General features: G+C 37.4%; 1 protein-coding gene across 11 annotated transcripts in view; it reads right to left on the bottom strand.

The window, feature by feature from the left end:
* The window catches only part of SYNE2 (spectrin repeat containing nuclear envelope protein 2), a 405,273-nt gene that overhangs the window by 211,686 nt on the left and 176,438 nt on the right, over positions 1-17,149 (bottom strand). For all 11 annotated transcript variants that reach the window (XM_017533965.2, XM_017533967.2, XM_017533970.2 and 8 more), the window contains 12 exons: positions 14,430-14,591; positions 11,993-12,094; positions 10,547-10,747; positions 10,026-10,197; positions 9,381-9,493; positions 7,752-7,954; positions 7,181-7,300; positions 6,791-7,082; positions 5,512-5,663; positions 4,450-4,759; positions 2,221-2,385; positions 899-1,240 (listed from right to left, as the gene is read on the bottom strand). In XM_017533965.2, the coding sequence (XP_017389454.1) occupies positions 899-1,240; positions 2,221-2,385; positions 4,450-4,759; positions 5,512-5,663; positions 6,791-7,082; positions 7,181-7,300; positions 7,752-7,954; positions 9,381-9,493; positions 10,026-10,197; positions 10,547-10,747; positions 11,993-12,094; positions 14,430-14,591 (2,334 nt within the window). The remainder of the gene's footprint in view (positions 1-898; positions 1,241-2,220; positions 2,386-4,449; positions 4,760-5,511; positions 5,664-6,790; positions 7,083-7,180; positions 7,301-7,751; positions 7,955-9,380; positions 9,494-10,025; positions 10,198-10,546; positions 10,748-11,992; positions 12,095-14,429; positions 14,592-17,149) is intronic.

Below are 17,149 nucleotides of genomic sequence, written 5' to 3'. Positions count from 1 at the left end.
AAAAAACACTTTCCTCATAGAGAGATGCTCCATCGGCATTTAACATTGTTTTACGTATTTTTAGAAAATCCTGCATGGTTCCTTTAATTTTCCATACATTTCTGTTTCAGGGAGGCAATTAAAGTGGATGTTTGTTCTCTTCATTCCTGTTGATTATTTATTCCCTAAAGAGCAGATGGGAACTCATACCTGAATGTTCTACCTTCGCTATGGTCTCACTGGACCCTGACTGTGAGAAGCTGCCTACCAGGGAGATCCTCTCAAATACAGTTTACTGAATCTCTCTTTGTGTGATTCACATTTCAATCTGTTACCTATGAAAAAGCACTTTAGGAGCCACAAGAAATGTACCCATGTGATTGTTTATAGTGAAAACAAGAAAACATTCTTCTTTCTTCTCCCCAGGTAAAACTAGGAGCCTAAAGGTTGCTATCCTCACACTAAATGATCTAACAACAGAGGGTTAACATAAGAAGAAAAAGATAAGAAACTATCCTTTCCAACAGTCTCTGATTTCATTATGAAATCAACCCCCCAAAAATTGGGATCTTTGGATTTTTTTCCTGAGAAAATAGGTAAAGCACATTTTCTTTTCTTTCACCTTTTCTAATTTGCCTTTGTGCTCTTGACCCAAGAAACAGTATCTGATTACCTATCAGAGAGAATAATAAAACTAAATTGATGACTGACATCTTAACAAACAGAACATTACTATTTTACCACTGAAATCCTGAACAATTTTCTAAGAGCTCTTTTTACAAGCAGGCTTCATAAATAGCCAGGACATTGAGGATTTAATTATGAAATCAGAATGCTTGATTCACGACCCTCTTTTCAGAGCCAAATACCTCTTCATTCTCAGACTCACTGTCTTGAAAGTGCAATCACAAGCACTTACCTTGTTTATTTCCCAGTCTTCCTCCAACTTTTCCATTGCAGCTGATTCCTGAGTAGACTCCTGCGCATCAGAAGTGGCCTGCTTCTCTCTGCCTGGCAGAGTAAACTTTTCTTTCTTTTCTGATGAGCATTTTGATTTAAGAATGCTGTTGAGACAATATTCCATCTCCTGCTTAGCAGATTCAAGTCTGTTTTCCAAGTCTTTTTGTTTATACTGAAGTGATTTTATATCGTCCTTAATAATCTTCTGCCCGACTGAAGATGTATTTTGCTTGATGGATTTTGCTAAAGCTACAATCTTCTTTAATGTGCCATCTTGTAAACTGAGTCTATTCTCTAGTTCCTGTGAGTGGAGAAAAGATTGTTATATCTCCATTCAATTGCCACAAAAGTTAGTTGACTTCTGTAAATTAGAGTACTCTTGCTTCACCAGTGGAAAATGTAAACTTAACTCACATCACATAGAAGAAACTTGGGCAAAATTTAAACCAATGTTGCATCTTGGATCAAATTCTAAAATAGGTATTTTAAGATACTAGAAAGTTTGCAACAAGCAATTTAGAAAATTATAACAGCACAGTTCTTAGAACACGGGAGGCAATCAATAGATAATCGTTGAATGTGTATGTTTTGTTCAAGATACATCTTTGTCATATAATCAAAACACTAAATAATAGGTGCCTACTATGTGCAAAGTATTAAAAAGAATAGAAGAATCATTTGGAATGTACCTACCTGAATCTAATGCTAATATTTACAATTCAGAGCAAAGCTTGGCGTTAATGAGAAATTAATCTATCTAGTGTACTATCTTAAATATAGCAGAAGCTCAATCAATATTTAGTAAATACATAAACAAATAAGATGACTGATTTTAAAACCCTAGACTCAAAAGGAATTTGATGTACTGCAGCAGCTACTTTGAAACAGAATAAATCTAGGTGAACTATGTATGATTTATCAGTCATTATCCTAATGGGTTACACAAGAAGCATTCACTCATCCATTCATTCATCCAATTAACAGCCAAGTATTAGGATAGGTTTTGAAGTCACTAAAGGAGTAACAAACAGGCCTTTCAAGGTCCTACAGTCTAGAGGGCAAAACTGTCTCTGAGGGCCTACCGTGTAATGGTTAATTTAAATTATAAATTGATTTGTACACTAAAGAAGGACATACTCATTTATTATGACTGGTCACAGCATTAATTACCTAAGAGTCATCTGAATAGCAGTGGAATTTCTGATAGAGGACACTGATTAATCACGTTGTAATAACATTGATTTTTTAAAATGTGTATCATGTCTGAACACTGTTTAGTACCTGCAGTTTCTGCAATTTTTCCTCAACTGCTATTTGATCCACAGGCTTATCAGAAAAACTGTTAAATTCCTTGGAGAAATTGTCCAGTGTGGTATTCAGGTCTGTGACGCAAACCTGGTATGAATCGTGTTCTCGTACATGACCTTCCAAGTTTTGCACAGAATCCTAAAAATAAAGCCACAGAAAATTTACAAATTATTTCTGATATTTTTCACTCTGAAAATAATTAAATGACTAACAAATACCTGTTGACAAGTTTCATCTTGAAACAGAAATATGGCTATAAATTATCCAGAGTTCTTAAGGAAAGATTTTAGAGTTTGAGATATTTCACTGCAAAGTCTCTGTCCCTCCACAAAAATTACTTTTACTGAAAACAATTTGTTTTTTTCCATGCTTCTTTGCTTGCATTTCCCCTTCATGAAGATAATTTGTCAAGATGTTTATAAAATGAAATAGCCACAAATTATATCATTAAATCCCAAACATTCACAATAAAGCAACTTCCTTAATTATCCTTTGCACTAAAACCAACTACCAATTTCCACTCTGGGAAATGAGACCACATGAGATCAAACTAACCTCAGATTCGTGTCTTAAAAATCAAACTCCAACTGTGTGTTAGGAAAATATAATCCTAACTCAAAAGTAAAACCACCTTTAGTTTCTCTCCCTGGGATAGGAAAACACAATGCCCATACCTGATCAAGAAGCAGCAACCACTAAACTACACATTTTACAGAAAACCGGTCTATCTTAACCCCTGCCCAACTTTTCTACAAGCAGGATTTCTGACCCAGGTAATCTTTACATGGAATCTGGCTTTCAGTGTGCAAAGAATTATAAACAGGTCTATTAAAAGAATATACACTCTTATGACAAGCTGACATTTTACCTCATAATTATTTTATTGAGATGGAGTCTTACTGTGTCACTAGGCTGGAGTGCAGTGGTGTGATCTCAGCTCACTACAACCTTCACTTCCTGGGTTCAAGCAATTCTCCTGCCTCAGCCTCCTGAGTAGATGGGACTACAGGTGCTCACCACCACGCCAAGCTAATTTTTGTATTTTTAGTAGAGACTGGATTTTGCCATGTTGGCCAGGATAGTCTCCATCTCCTGACCTCGTGATCTGCCCACTTCGGCCTCCCAAAGTTCTGGGATTACAGGCATGAGCCACCGTGCCTGGCCTACCTCGTAATTATTTTACTAAAGATTGTGCAGAAAGATGTGAGGGAGGGGCACTGATAAGAAGGTGGATATAAGATAACGGATGCAAACTACTAACAACAGAAGACGATGGATGGATAATATTGCCACTGTGACCTTCACAGAGATGCCTGAAAAGAGGGGAGGTTTGATGAGAATGTAATATCATCACCAAATAATACACTAGCACAATGAGCTGCCTTTATTCCTCTATCCTTGCGAGTTAGGATTTTCATCTAAAAATGATAAATTAGGAGTTGGGTGTGGTGGCTCGCACCTATAATCCGAGCTACTCCAGAGGCTGAGGCAGGTGGATCATATGAGGCCAGAAGTAGTCTAGGCCAGCTTGGACAACAAAGTAAGATCCCATTTCTACAAAAATAAAACAATTCACGGGATATGGTGGCATATGCCTCCACTCCCTGCTACTATGTAGGCTGAGGTGGGAGGATCACTTGAGCCTAGGAGTTTGAGGCAGCAGTGAACTTTGATTGCACCACTGCACTCTAGCCTAAGTGACAGAGGAAGACACTGTCTCTAAAAATTAAAAAAAAAACAAAAAACAAAAAAAATACATAAATAAATAAGATCAATTAAATTAAAAGGCCCTTAGTTTGCAAAAGAACAACAGGCCAGGTGTGGTGGCTCACGCCTGTAGTCCCAGCACTTTGGGAGGCCAAGGCGGGAGGATCGCTTGAGCCCAGGAGTTCAGGACCAGCCCAGGTAACATTGCAAAACCCCATCTAAAAAATAAATAAAAAATGAGCCAGGTATACTGGCATGTGCCTGTAGTCCCAACTACCTGGGAGGCTGAGGTGGGTGGATCACCTGAGCCCACAAAGGTTGACACTGCAGTGAGCTGAGATCATGCCACTGGACTCCAGCCTGGGCACAGAGTGAGACCCTGTCTCAAAAAAATAAAATAAAATAAAAAGAACAACAACAGCAAGTTCCACATATATCTTGCATACTTATGTATAATTAGGACAATCATTTAAAGCATTATTTTGACTACCTCACCTGCAGTTGTTGAAGAAGACTTTTGTGTAGATGCTTTATTTCCAGCCAAGGCTCTTCGCTGAAGCTGGGATTTTTAGTGCACTCCAAGAGGTAATTACCTTGAGATTTTAACTCCTTTAGCAAGGATGTCAAATCTTGCGCTTTCTTGAGGAATTTCTTATAAATCTTTAACTGAGCTTTCTTCTCCTTCAGCCCATGTTGTAGAGCAAAGCCTGCTTCCTGTTTCTTCTTCAGTTCTGTGAGCATCAATCTCAGATCCTCCTTACTTTGTAAATATTTCTCTCCTTCTAGTAGAAGCTTTTCTTGATGGCTAAATTTCACAAAATATTTTACAAATGAAATGACATTTAGCAAAATGAACTAGCATTTTGCATATTATAATGTAGCATACATCCTAATAAAAACTAAAGTAACACTATTGTAAATTGTTCCCAGAGACTCTTGATATTAGAACATTCTAAATAACACTGTTTAGCTCAGAAACCAAGACAGAAATTATTTGACTATTAATAAAAATAATTATTTTCTGTTACATAATTTGACCAGAGAATATTTCATAATTTAGATTTCAAACAAGTCCCAACAGTTTCTATCGTATTTAAGAAATTATATTTTCCCATATTTTACTTCTTCATAAAGCAAAAAGTATATTAACCAACTAACTAGTTTATGCCTTCTGTAGCTTAAAATTAGGATCTGATAGGCTCTTCAGACAAACATAAAATTCACATTTCTAAATATTAAATGTACCATTGTGGACATGATATGAATTAAGAATTTTCACTAGAATTACATCCACTGGATTCAGCCAACATTTATCAATGTTCACATACTTAAGAATTTCTGAAAATAATATTTAAAAGAATTATTCTACAGTGATGCCATGCAGATAATGAGGCTGTCTAGTTTGGGTTTCTGTCTCTGACACTGTGGATGTCCCTGACATGACTGACTTTCTCTCCAGCAGATACTATATCCAAACCCAGGAGGCAGACAAAACACACTTGTTATGGCTTCATGGGCAATGGAAAATGATGCGAGTGGTGCAGGCATGCCCTTTACCTTAGGTAGGTGCTAGCTAAATGGAGTGTGTTGTCCCACTGGTTGCTGATATCAGCGAGGGTCTTCTGAACCAGCGGGGCCTCACTGCTCTCTGCCTGCTTCATGATGGTCTCTATTCTGGCATCCCCTTCAGGCTTCAGCAAAATTATTTCCTGAATTAAATAAAAAAGATTTTATAATGTCATCTGTATTATTTAGAGATACTATATATTTGTAAGTTTTATATAGAGATTCTAACTGCAGTATATATTTCAACATAATCTTTTCATTTTTTTATGTACCCAAAAGACAAAGATATCTCCCTTTACATTCTGTAGAGTTAGTTCTCCATAAATATTTGTCAGTTTGAGCTGACTGCGTTCCTGTTCTTCTCTAGATTTTCAATACTTTCTTTATGCCCCCCCAAAATCCTGGCAAAACCTCTTCCTATCCACTCTATTATTTATGGATGGAGAGTTATGATAACAATCTGACAAGACACTGTTATAACCTAAGCACAGACTTAAGACTTCCCATAGGAAAATGCAGTGTCTCTCAGGCCAACTCTTGTTTCTCTACCATGACATAATTAGTTCTCATTCTCACTTTTTATGGGAAAATGTCTGGATATAATCCCAAATGATTCTGATTATTTACTAAGTCTCACCAACCTTCAGGGCTCACAATTTTTGAGTGAATGTGATTTCAATTCTCCTTGAGTTCCTTTTAGGCACATGTGCTCCTATCCCTTGTATTTTTATCTAGTGATTGAATTTTTAAATTTACTATAATTAAATTTTAATTTTAAAAAATGTTTATTGAATCTCCCCTTAGATAAAAAGGGAGCCCAAGGAAGCTTGAGACTTCCTTGCTTTTCCCACCCACTATCTAGTAACCTTTTATGAACCATGCACATCCACTCTGAAGAATTCCCCTGCCTCAACATTGCTGATGCTTCTGCTGTACCGACCTACATTCTTTTGACATCCCACCAAACTCCCTCCCACTAGCAGCTCTGATTCAATGTCTTTATTTCGATTCTTCTGCAGCACTCAGTAAAAATGGACAATAGGCATTGCTCTCTCCAAGATAGGACATGCTTTCTCTCTTTCATACGCATCAAAATAATTTTAGATCCATTACAATCCTTCTCTTTCATAAGCTCAGTTATCTGAATTTCTTCAACCATTCCACAGTGATCCTATTTTCCATTAAGAGGCAAATCTTTAGAGATTTCCTCAAAATCTTTCCAAAACTAGAGTTCACTCTGACTTCTGAAATTCAGTTTCCATAGTTATACCTTGATTTTTTGGATTCTTTCCTCAAGTGGCATTTTGCCTTCGGATGAATTCAAAACCATAAGGGACTCTTTAATCTCTTTTATCCAATGAATTACATCATGTGCAAGATCATTAAAGCTCTGGTCTTCCGTGGGTGGTAACTTATCCTCTTCCTCAATTTCACTTAGTTGTCTCAATAATGCTTGGTATCTATCCATCAAACATGTTGATTCCATTATTATTTCTTCTTCTTCAGTAAACCCATATTCCTTCAAAGAGTTGTTCAACTGGGCCACAGATTCAAACTGTTCCCTATAAATTCCAAATATCATTTAAAGTTTATAGGAGTAACCACACCATGGAAGAAACCATATTCCCAGTTAATGTATTTCATACAAAATCAGCTATACCTCTTTCTAGCTAAAGCATGGCAGAACAGCTCAGTTTTCTCTCCTGATTCTTCCATTCCTTTCCATTTCTCTTCTTGATTAGTCAACCACTTACTCAGATTTCTGTGGTCATCGTGGAGTCTAAAAGAGCATTATACATGTTTAAAGACAAAATAAGCAAAGAGTGTTTATACTGAAGAAAAGAATGACACAAATCTTGTGAGTCAACCAGGTTTTTACAATATATGTTTGCTACAGTTTAGAGAGAATTTAACCTGTAACAAAAATCCAAATAACAGACTGGATGATAGTGGGGTTCTATAGTATTAAATAAAACCACACAAATGTCTCATAGAGAACAGGAAACAGAAAGCTTTTTTCAGCCTATCCCATGAACCTTTGCTACATTAGATAACTTGAAGATTTTTCCCAAATTTTTATATTCCTAGGACCAAACCTGGATTTAAAAGTATGTCTTTTGTGTGTGAAATTTGTGTGTACTGCATATCCCAGTGTTCTCTGTAATGAGGCAGAGTACAAATAAAGATACAGTTAGAAAACATGTTACTTAGAGATCACCCTTATTTCCTACCTTAGTAGGCGTTCCAAGTAGTCTTTAAGCTCCTTTGCTCGAGCCTGGCATATGGACTCCATTTTTCCTAATTCAAATTCCTGACCCGCAAGCCAATTGCTAAGCTCCTTCACATGTGCTTTGGGCAGATGCTTCTTCACATGCTTCAGAACACTGTCCATCTGCTGTATTTTACTATTTCTTCCTTCAAGAGTCAAGAAATCCTTCAGAAAGACAAAAAGTCCATTACGATCTCCTGGCAAGTCTGAGTATGGTCTCTGCCACCCTCACGACCCTTTTCCAAACCAGCATACAGACATACCACCTTGTTAAGATCCCATATGAAAGAAGGGTGAGGGAGATGTGGCTATCTCTAATGGCATATAATTTATAGGAGTTCTAGAAGGCATGTGTACATTTACATTTGCTTCTGACTTCCTGGGAATTATATCAAGCAAAGTTATAAGAGCCACTAGGAAGGTTAGCAGGATCAACACCAGGGAAGCGACATTTCCCTATCCTGGCTGTGTTCAACTTCTCCACAGACTATTCTCTATTTAATGTTGCCCAAATCAGAATTTTACTTCAATATCCATGTTTCAAGGTTTGGGCATCAATTGTTAAGGCCCATGCAATAGGCAAAATAAAGGCAAACGAGCAAACAAAAAAAGATGGGACTTCAAATTATTAAAAGAGAAGAGAGGTGCTTCTATCAGTAAAGAATGGTACCTCAAAGCAAGGAATTCAACAGTGAACATTTAGTGCCATTGATAAGCTTAAGAATCTAACTTATCATCAAGACATTAAAGTAATATAGACAGTCTACCCTAAAGTGATCAAGATTTTAGGGCACCATAGGCCTTTCATACAACCCCATGCACTCTGCCTTCCATTTCAGGATATCCTCCACTACGTTCCAACCAGAAATGTACTGAAGTTCAGCGGCAATTTTTAAAAGAAATATAAGTGGGAAAAGATGTATAAACAAGTCAAGAGACCTCTTTCAAGAAAGGGGATTTTAAAATACAAATTAGATCTTTATTTTTTATCAAATGTATGTCTACAACTGAATTCACCAGTGGACACTAAAGTTAGCAGCATCTTAGAATAAATGTAAGAGTAGAGATTCTGTAAGCCATTTGTACACATACCAAATAAATAGAGTCTTAAATATTTGGGAAAAGGCCAAGTTACTCAGGAATATTATCTCTTATGTGAAAATATTAGGAAGTCAAAATAATTATTACTCTTATTTCTTTTTTATTTGAGACAAGGTCTTACTCTGTCACCCAGGCTGGAGTGCTGGAATGCAGTGGCGTGATCTCAGCTCACTGCACCCTCCTCCTCTGAGGCTCAAGTGATCCTCCCACCTGGAACTATAGGTACCTGCCACCACACCCAACTAACTTTTGTATTTTTTTTATAGAAACAAGGTTTCACTATGAGCTTGGTGAACCTTCCACCAAGGTTCGAGATGCATGTTGGTCTTGAATTCTTGAGCTCAAGCGATCCACCCACCTCAGCCTCCCAAAGTGCTAGGATTATAGGCATGAACTACCATGCCCAGCCTCCCTATTTATTTAGATATAGTTCCATGCCTCTAGTACTTTAGTATTGAAAATTTTTATTAAAAATGCACATATCTCTTACAGAAAGTTTTTGTAGCTTTTGTTCCACACTCCTTTTTGTTTCTGATGATTCAAAACACTCCTTAAGGTTCATTTTAATGTTGCTGAACCAGTCATTAAAATTCTTGCATTGATCTGCAGGGGGGGAAAGAAGCTCTATTCATTCAAGGAAGACTTCATGCATTTTGTTAAAGTGAGAGCTTTTGAAACTTGTTTCCCATGCCATAGATACGTATCATTATGAAAATGGTAATAAACTCTAAAACCCAATGTTCAGGGCTAATAAATCCTAGAGGGTAATTATAGTGTATTTTCTATAGTAAACGTCTTTTTCAAGCATACAGGACCCACAGAGACACTGCCTGGGCAGCCTGTACACAATGTTTCCCCAGACTCACCAACCACAGTGAGCAGGTCAAACACTAGGACCTTGGTGACTTAACTTCAAGAGAAAAAGAAAGATTCGGAGCTTGCAAGAACTAGATGTTATTTATGTCAAGCATAAATCAGTGTTTTCTCCCAAAAGATTTGTCTGATTATTATTTCTTCAAATGTAGTCTGTGCAAACCATCTCTTAAGTCAGGCTTTAGATTAGCCTTTGTGTTCACAGTACTACATTCTAACTTCAGGAGTTCCAGAAGGAAAATAAGAGAAACATTGTACTCACTGTTCAATAACTTAGAAAAGTGATCTTGCAGAACACTTTTTTTGGTATTAAATAAATCACTGACGCTTTCATATTGCTTTTTCAATTCAGAGAGTTCAGGAGTCAGACAACCTATTTGATTCTCAAGTAATATCATACTGTGTTTCTGCTGCAGAATTTGCTGTTGTATCTCCTAAATATGTAAACAAACAACAACCATTAAGTCTTAAAAACAGGCTCAATTTACACAAAGCATATTAGATCTCAATTGTTTTGTAAAAATCTCAATGACTCTCTTCGTTGAGTGGATTCACTTTCTCTTTGCTAGTAAATGTGTGATACAATGCCAAGTTAATATCAAATAATTATCATCAGAAAGGCAATTCAAAGGTAAAAACGCTAAATATACAAAAACAGGTTTTCTGAGTTTTCTTCTTGGACTTTCATTTCTTTTCTATTTTTATTAACTCTAAGAGCTTAAGACAACTGCAAACAGTGTGAAAATAAATCTGAACCACAGAACACAAGCAGTTGGGCAGGACCTCTAGTTTAGTGAAGATCTCCAAGCTGTCAGAAGGAGACAGGGCTTTTAAGAGGGACTCAGTCATCCCAATCTGAGTCTTGGCCTGGTCGAGATCCTCCCTTAGCTCAGCAGTGCTGCCACTGAGTGCATAGTTGTTGGATTCTCCTGTTAAACACTTTTGCACATGTTCCAACTTGCTCAAAATAGAGGACTCCATGACCTGAAATCAGGAAACACATGAAGTAGTGTAATGGTTGTTATTTAACTACATTTAAGATAACTTCATTGCTAGAGAATGGGTTGAGGCTACTTCATTTCAATGTGAAATGCATTCTTCTCATTGTTCTACATTTTTCTATATCACTGATAAAATTCAAATTTTGCCTTTAAAGATAAAGCGTAACATAAAAAAAAAAAAACTGAAATGGATATTCTGACTTTTTTCTAAGAGACAAACTTGATCCCCCAACACAAGTTCAATCTAGCGTACCACTAAGATGCTATCTCATGGTGTTCAAGAAATAAAACATAAAGAAAAACATATAGATGAGATTCAAACATACAGAAAAAAATTAGCCAGCTTTTTATTGAGTATTTATGATGTATACAGCACTGTGGTAAGCACTTTCTGTAGAAAACACAGGCTTAAGAATATTAAGTAACTTGTCCAAACTCATAAAGCTGGTAGTAGTACGGTCAGAACCTCACCCAGAGGGTCTTAACTCCAGCGCTCATATTCAACCACTATGTACCTAGACCTAAGGAAAACAAAAACAAATCTCTTCACACAACCGAAAATCGCACTGGGGGCAACCTCTCTCTCTCTCCATCTAGCAAATAATAAACATAGGATGACTTCAGCGAAATTCTCTTTCGCTCCTATGCCAAAGACACACATAGGAAAGCATCATTACTTCACACGGAAGCTCAGGCAACATCTGCCCTCCATAGCTGAAGCCTGTGAAATGGGTGAGGGGAGAATAAAGGAATATAAAAATGTAAGTACCATTCATGCTAAATAAGGAATAAATGTATTTATATCAACTATTAAAAATTTGGTTGGACTTAACATAGGAATTGAATAAATGATCCTAATTTTATTTTAGGCTTTAACGTTTAGAATGGTTTATCAATGTTATTTTAGAGGCTATAGGGCAAGCTTGTCCAATCCATGGCCCAACACAAATTCATAAATTTCCTTAAAACATTACGACATTTTTTTGTGACTTTCTTTTTAAGCTTACCAGCTATCATTATTGTTAGTGGTCCAAGACAATTCTTCTTCTTCTAATACAGCCCAGGGAAGCCAAAAGACTGGACACCCCTGCTATAATCCTTAATTGGGCCTTTTTTTTTTTTTCTTTTAGAGACAGGGTCTTGCTCTGTCGCCCAGTCTAGAGCACGCTGATATGATTATACCTCACTGAGGCCTCAATAACTGAAACTTTTAAATAAAAATTCTTACCTGCAATTCAAGAGGTATTTCACTGCTTTGGAGCAAAAACTGTACTTCAGCCACTCTTCGAGAAAATTCTGAAGCTTTTTGTTCATGGACTTGTAATTCTTCCTAAAACGTGTAATTTTAAAGGACAGTGTTTTTTTATTTCATACCTTATTTTCTGGTACCCATAATTACTACTGTTTATATACAGAAACTGAGAGCCCTTGAATTTCCCATAATCATTTGTGTTTTGTCAGAGTCCTAGAAGTTACAAAACCAAGTGCCTTCAGGGGCGGGCAAGTGCTATAACCAACTGTCTTTCTAGGAATAAGACAAGAGAAAGGTTAGGCCTGCACTACAAGTGACTGCATGGTCTGCCTTAAGGCATTAAATTTCATAAATACATTTGTTGGCCAGACTCAGTGGCTCACGCCTGTAATTCCAGCACTTTGGGAGACCAAGGTGGGTGGATCACCTGAGGTCAGGAGTTGGAGACCAGCCTGACCAACATGGAGAAACCCCGTCTCTATTAAAAACACAAAATTAGCCAGGCATGGTGGCACATGCCTATAATCCCAGCTACTCAGGAAGCTCAGCTGGAGAACAGCTTGAACCCAGGAGGTGGAGGTTGCGGTGAGCCAAGATTGCGCCACTGCACTCCAGCCGGACAACAAGAGCAAAACTCCATCTCAAAAAAAAAAAAAAGAAATTTCATAAATGTATTTGTAAATTGCATATCCCGTGTATGCGCATCTGCACATGTGCGCACACACACGCACGCACGCATGCATGCACACGCAACTTTAGCAGATTTTGGCCCAAAGCTGTCAGTTTACAATCCTTAATTTCAGTTTTTTAAACAACCTATAATCTAAGACAAATTTAAAGGACTCTTAGAAATGATTCATTTATACTTAGAAAATAATAGTTTTATTTAATACCTTTTATAATATATCTAGGAAACTTGTAATCTCCAAACACTTAAAAAACTTTTTCCAAATGTGTAAAACTAAACACATGAATTAACAAGTGAATAAAATAATGAGAATTGGAGACAAAGATTTGAGGCATTAGCATGAATTTCTATGTTACATTGAACCATATATAACTGGTAACAGTTGGCTGTTTTCTGACCTAGCAAGACAGCAAAAAAAAAATTTTTTTTTGAGACAAAGTCTCCCTCAGTCGTCCACGCTGGAGTACAGTGGTGTGATCTCTGCTCACTGTAACCTCTTCCTCCCAGGTTCAAGCGATTCTCCTGCCTCAGCCTAAGTAGCTGGGATTACAGGCGCACTCCACCACACCCAGCTAATATTTTTGTATTTTTAGTAGAGACGGGGTTTCGTCATGTTGGCCAGGCTGGTCTCAAACTTCTGACCTCAAGTGATCCACCTGTTTCAGCCTCCCAAAGTGCTGGGATTACAGGCATGAGTCATCGTGCCCAGCCAACAACAAATTTATATGATCCAAACAAATAACATGTAAACAAACAAGCAATTAGAAAGAATTCTCCCTACAGCTGAAAGAGAAGTAACTTTGATTCTTTCCAAATGCCACAACCTGAGATTGTTGTTTTAAAAAGCAGCTTTTCTTCAATCTCTATAAAGATGGTGATACTCAGCCATGTATTTTTTTCTAATCCTTATAAGGCATTGTTTAATTCAAATACTGGAGAAGGCTTTCCATAATCATAGTCTAGATCAGAGGTTAACAAACTATAGCCAGAGGGCTGATAGCTTGTTTTTATAAATAAAGTTTTTATTGAAAACAAGCTACATTTTTTTCATACTACCAATCACTTTGGCAATCTGGTGAAGCCTATAGGCCCTTTGCGTAATAATATTTTTTAAACAAAACAAAAAATAAATAAGGTAGGATTACAAAGAAAAACAATGAAGTGATAATTATCAAAATATTAAAAACAATTTGTGATACATAACAGTAGTACATGTTTCCCTATTACATAACAAGATCTAGCAATAAACCTATGAAATCCCACACTTTCAAGTAGTGGTAAGGGTAACAGATACAACAACTGAATAATGAGCCAAAAATACCTGTGATTTTCTTGATAACAAAGTAACATATGATCACCCTATTTGTTGACTATATTCATAACTGAAACAAGTTCTACCTTTTAGTTATGATAACAAAGATGCAGTTTTTTCCCATCCAAAGTCTTCTTGCCCTTTGAGTGTCTGTGAACCCTAGTTGAATAGTACCTGTTAGCATCTCCCTGGATAACGGCAAGGAGATGATAGAATTCAAGAACCTCTCAGGGATTATGAAAGAAATAAAAAGATTTCTTCGTGATTTTTCCACCCTGTTCAAAGAAAACAAACTCAATACTAAAATGTCAACTGTGCAGATGAGAGAGCCTTAGCAGATAATAAGAAATAAAAGAGAAAAAAAAATGTCAATTGTGTACCAAGAAAAGCATATATTTTATCTGTTAAATTACCTTCAGCCTTTCTCTGTCCTCTTCAGTCAATTGATGCAATTCCATTTTTTGAAGGGTCTTTTCCGTCCACTCGTCAATGACATTTTTTAAGTTAAAAAGTTTGTCCCACAAAGCTAGAGCTCGACCAAGACTTTCATAGTAGTCTTCTGTCTTCTCATTTATCTATCATAATTTAAAAAGAGAAACAACATATGTAGCAGTGAAAAGTCTGAAAACCACTACTTCAGCCAAACATGATTTTGTTTGTTTGTTTTTGAGACAGAGTCTCACTCTGTTGTCCAGGCTGGAGTGCAGTCATGTGAATTCGGCTCACTGCAACCTCTACTTCCCAGGTTCAAGCACTCCTCCTGCCTCAGCCTCCTGAAGCTGGGATTACAGACATGCACCACCATATCTAGCTAATTTTTGTACTTTTAGTAGAGAGAGTGTTTCACTATGTTGGCCAGGCTGGTCTCAATCTCCTGACCTTGTGATCCGCCTGCCTTGGCCTCCCAAAATGCTGGGATTACAGGTGTGAGCCAATGCACCTGGTCTAGTCTTCCTAATTTCTAAACCACAATTTATTTTGTTAAAGTGTGCTTTTAAAAACCCAGATGAAAATATAATGCAGATGAGTTCTTAGTTTATAATTAATAAAAACTAGTAATATCATTACTACTCAACGAAAATTATATTAAACATGCAGTTAAACATCAGTATACAGCATGAACAGCAATATATTAACTAACTTATTTTAAAGCTGAGTATGTGTTTTTATACGTAGATGACGAACCCATGTGTTAGTAGTGCCCAACTCTGGGGGTAAAATTCCTAAGTTTTTTTTTTTTTTTTTTTTTTTAAAGTAAAAAAGTTTTAGGCTTTTCAAACTGAAAAGAATACAGAATCTTTTTTTTTTTCTTTTTTTTTTGAGACGGAGTTTCGCTCTGTTGCCCAGCTAGAGTACAGTAGCATAATCTCCACTCACTGCAACCTCCGCCTCCTGGGTTCAAGTGAGTCTCTTGCCTCAGCCTCCCAAGTAGCTGGGATTACAGGTATTTGTTTAAAAATAGAGACAGAGTCTCACCATGTTGCCCAGGCTGGTATTGAACTCTTGGTCTCAAGTGATCCTCCTGCCTTGGCTTCCTAGAGCTGGGATTACAGGCACAAGCCACGGCACCTGGCTTTAAATCACTTTTTGAGGCAGGCAGGCCATAAATGGATGTCAAAAATCCTGTCATATAAGGATTGTTAAGGCTACTTTGCAAAGGAGGAAATGAAACACCAGAAAGTATAAATAATTTACTGAAAGGTTCGCTATTAGTGGTCAGATTTTTCAGACTCTAAGGCATGACACAGCTATCTCTAATGGATTCTGATTCTTTTCACACAATTTTCTTAGACTGTCCTGTTACCTTCACCTTAGATAAAAGACACATACAGGATTGCAGGGGATCATCCAGAGGGGAAAAGGACAGAAATCCTATCCCTTTCCAGTGCCCTGGCATCTTAAGGGAAATGGAATATCTCCTAAAAAAGTAATTAGGCTAAATTCTCTCTATTAGCAAAGTGATTTCAAGTGGATGTCTTCCCCCCAAAGATGGCCTGCTCTGATTAATGCATAATCAGTTCAATAGGAACAGAGTCCATTTGTTTCTAGATAAGGTAAGACTTAGAGACAGGCATCTCATTTACAACGGTAGATGAGCACAGCTGTACACAGAGAGCAGGCACAGAACTAGAAGATGAATGTCATTACTATTCTGGAAACAGCTGGGCGGGAACACAGGTTTATATAAATCTGGCTTCCTCTTTTGATATAACTGCAAACTTTAGCAATAATGAATGAGCTGAAGAGAAAACAGGTCAAACAAAGTGCTAGAAATGGGAGAAGGAAAGAGAAAAAAATTCTAATATGGAAAGACAAATGGAGGCTTGTTTAAATGTCAAAGGAAACACATTGTTGAGGTGTAATACTCTTCCTACACGGTTCTGAATTGAGACAGCTGGGAGAACAGGACGACAGGAAAGAAAAGCAGCAAGTAACACTTAACAGATCTAGTTTCTCTATTAGAAACTAGGTCTTTTCACACAATTAAAGGACTAGCTTTAGGGCAGTAAGCTGAAGAGAAAGAAAAACTGGTCTTTATCTTAGAAAGCTTACTATTTTTCCTAAGTGTTCACAAAGTAAGGAAAGGCTCAGCATGTTTGGGATAACAATGCTAAACAATAGTAGCAACAAACAGTGCTTCCTGTTTCTCTAGAATCTTAAAATTTACCAAGAGTCTCATGGACATAATCTAATTACCCATTATTTTCAGAGTGCTCACTATTCTCCCTTCTTAAAGGTGATCAATATTGGAGCAAGGTAAAGGGGAAATGACGACATGTATGAGGCACTAGTCAGGTTCCCCCATTTGTTGTTGTTGTTTTTTCAGATGGAGACTTACTCTGTCACCCAGGCTTGAGTGCAGTGGCGCAATCTCAGGTCACTGCAACCTCCACCTCCTAGGTTCAAGTGCTCCTCCTGCCTCAGCGTCCCAAGCAGCTGGGATTACAGGAGTGCACTACCACGCCTGGTTAATTTTTGTATTATAGGTAGAGATGGGGTTCTACCATGTTGGCCAGGCTGGTCTCGAACTCCTAATCTCAAGTGATACACCTGCCTCAGCCTCCCAAAGTGCTGGGATTACAGGCATGAGCCACCGCACCGGGCCAGGTTCCCCCAGTTCTTAGGAGTGAAT

Source organism: Cebus imitator, unplaced genomic scaffold, assembly GCF_001604975.1.
Source record: "Cebus imitator isolate Cc_AM_T3 unplaced genomic scaffold, Cebus_imitator-1.0 Scaffold83, whole genome shotgun sequence".
Taxonomy (NCBI): Eukaryota; Metazoa; Chordata; class Mammalia; order Primates; family Cebidae; genus Cebus; species Cebus imitator.
Note: the sequence above shows the minus strand (reverse complement) of the source record. Positions and strands in the feature narration are given on the sequence as shown.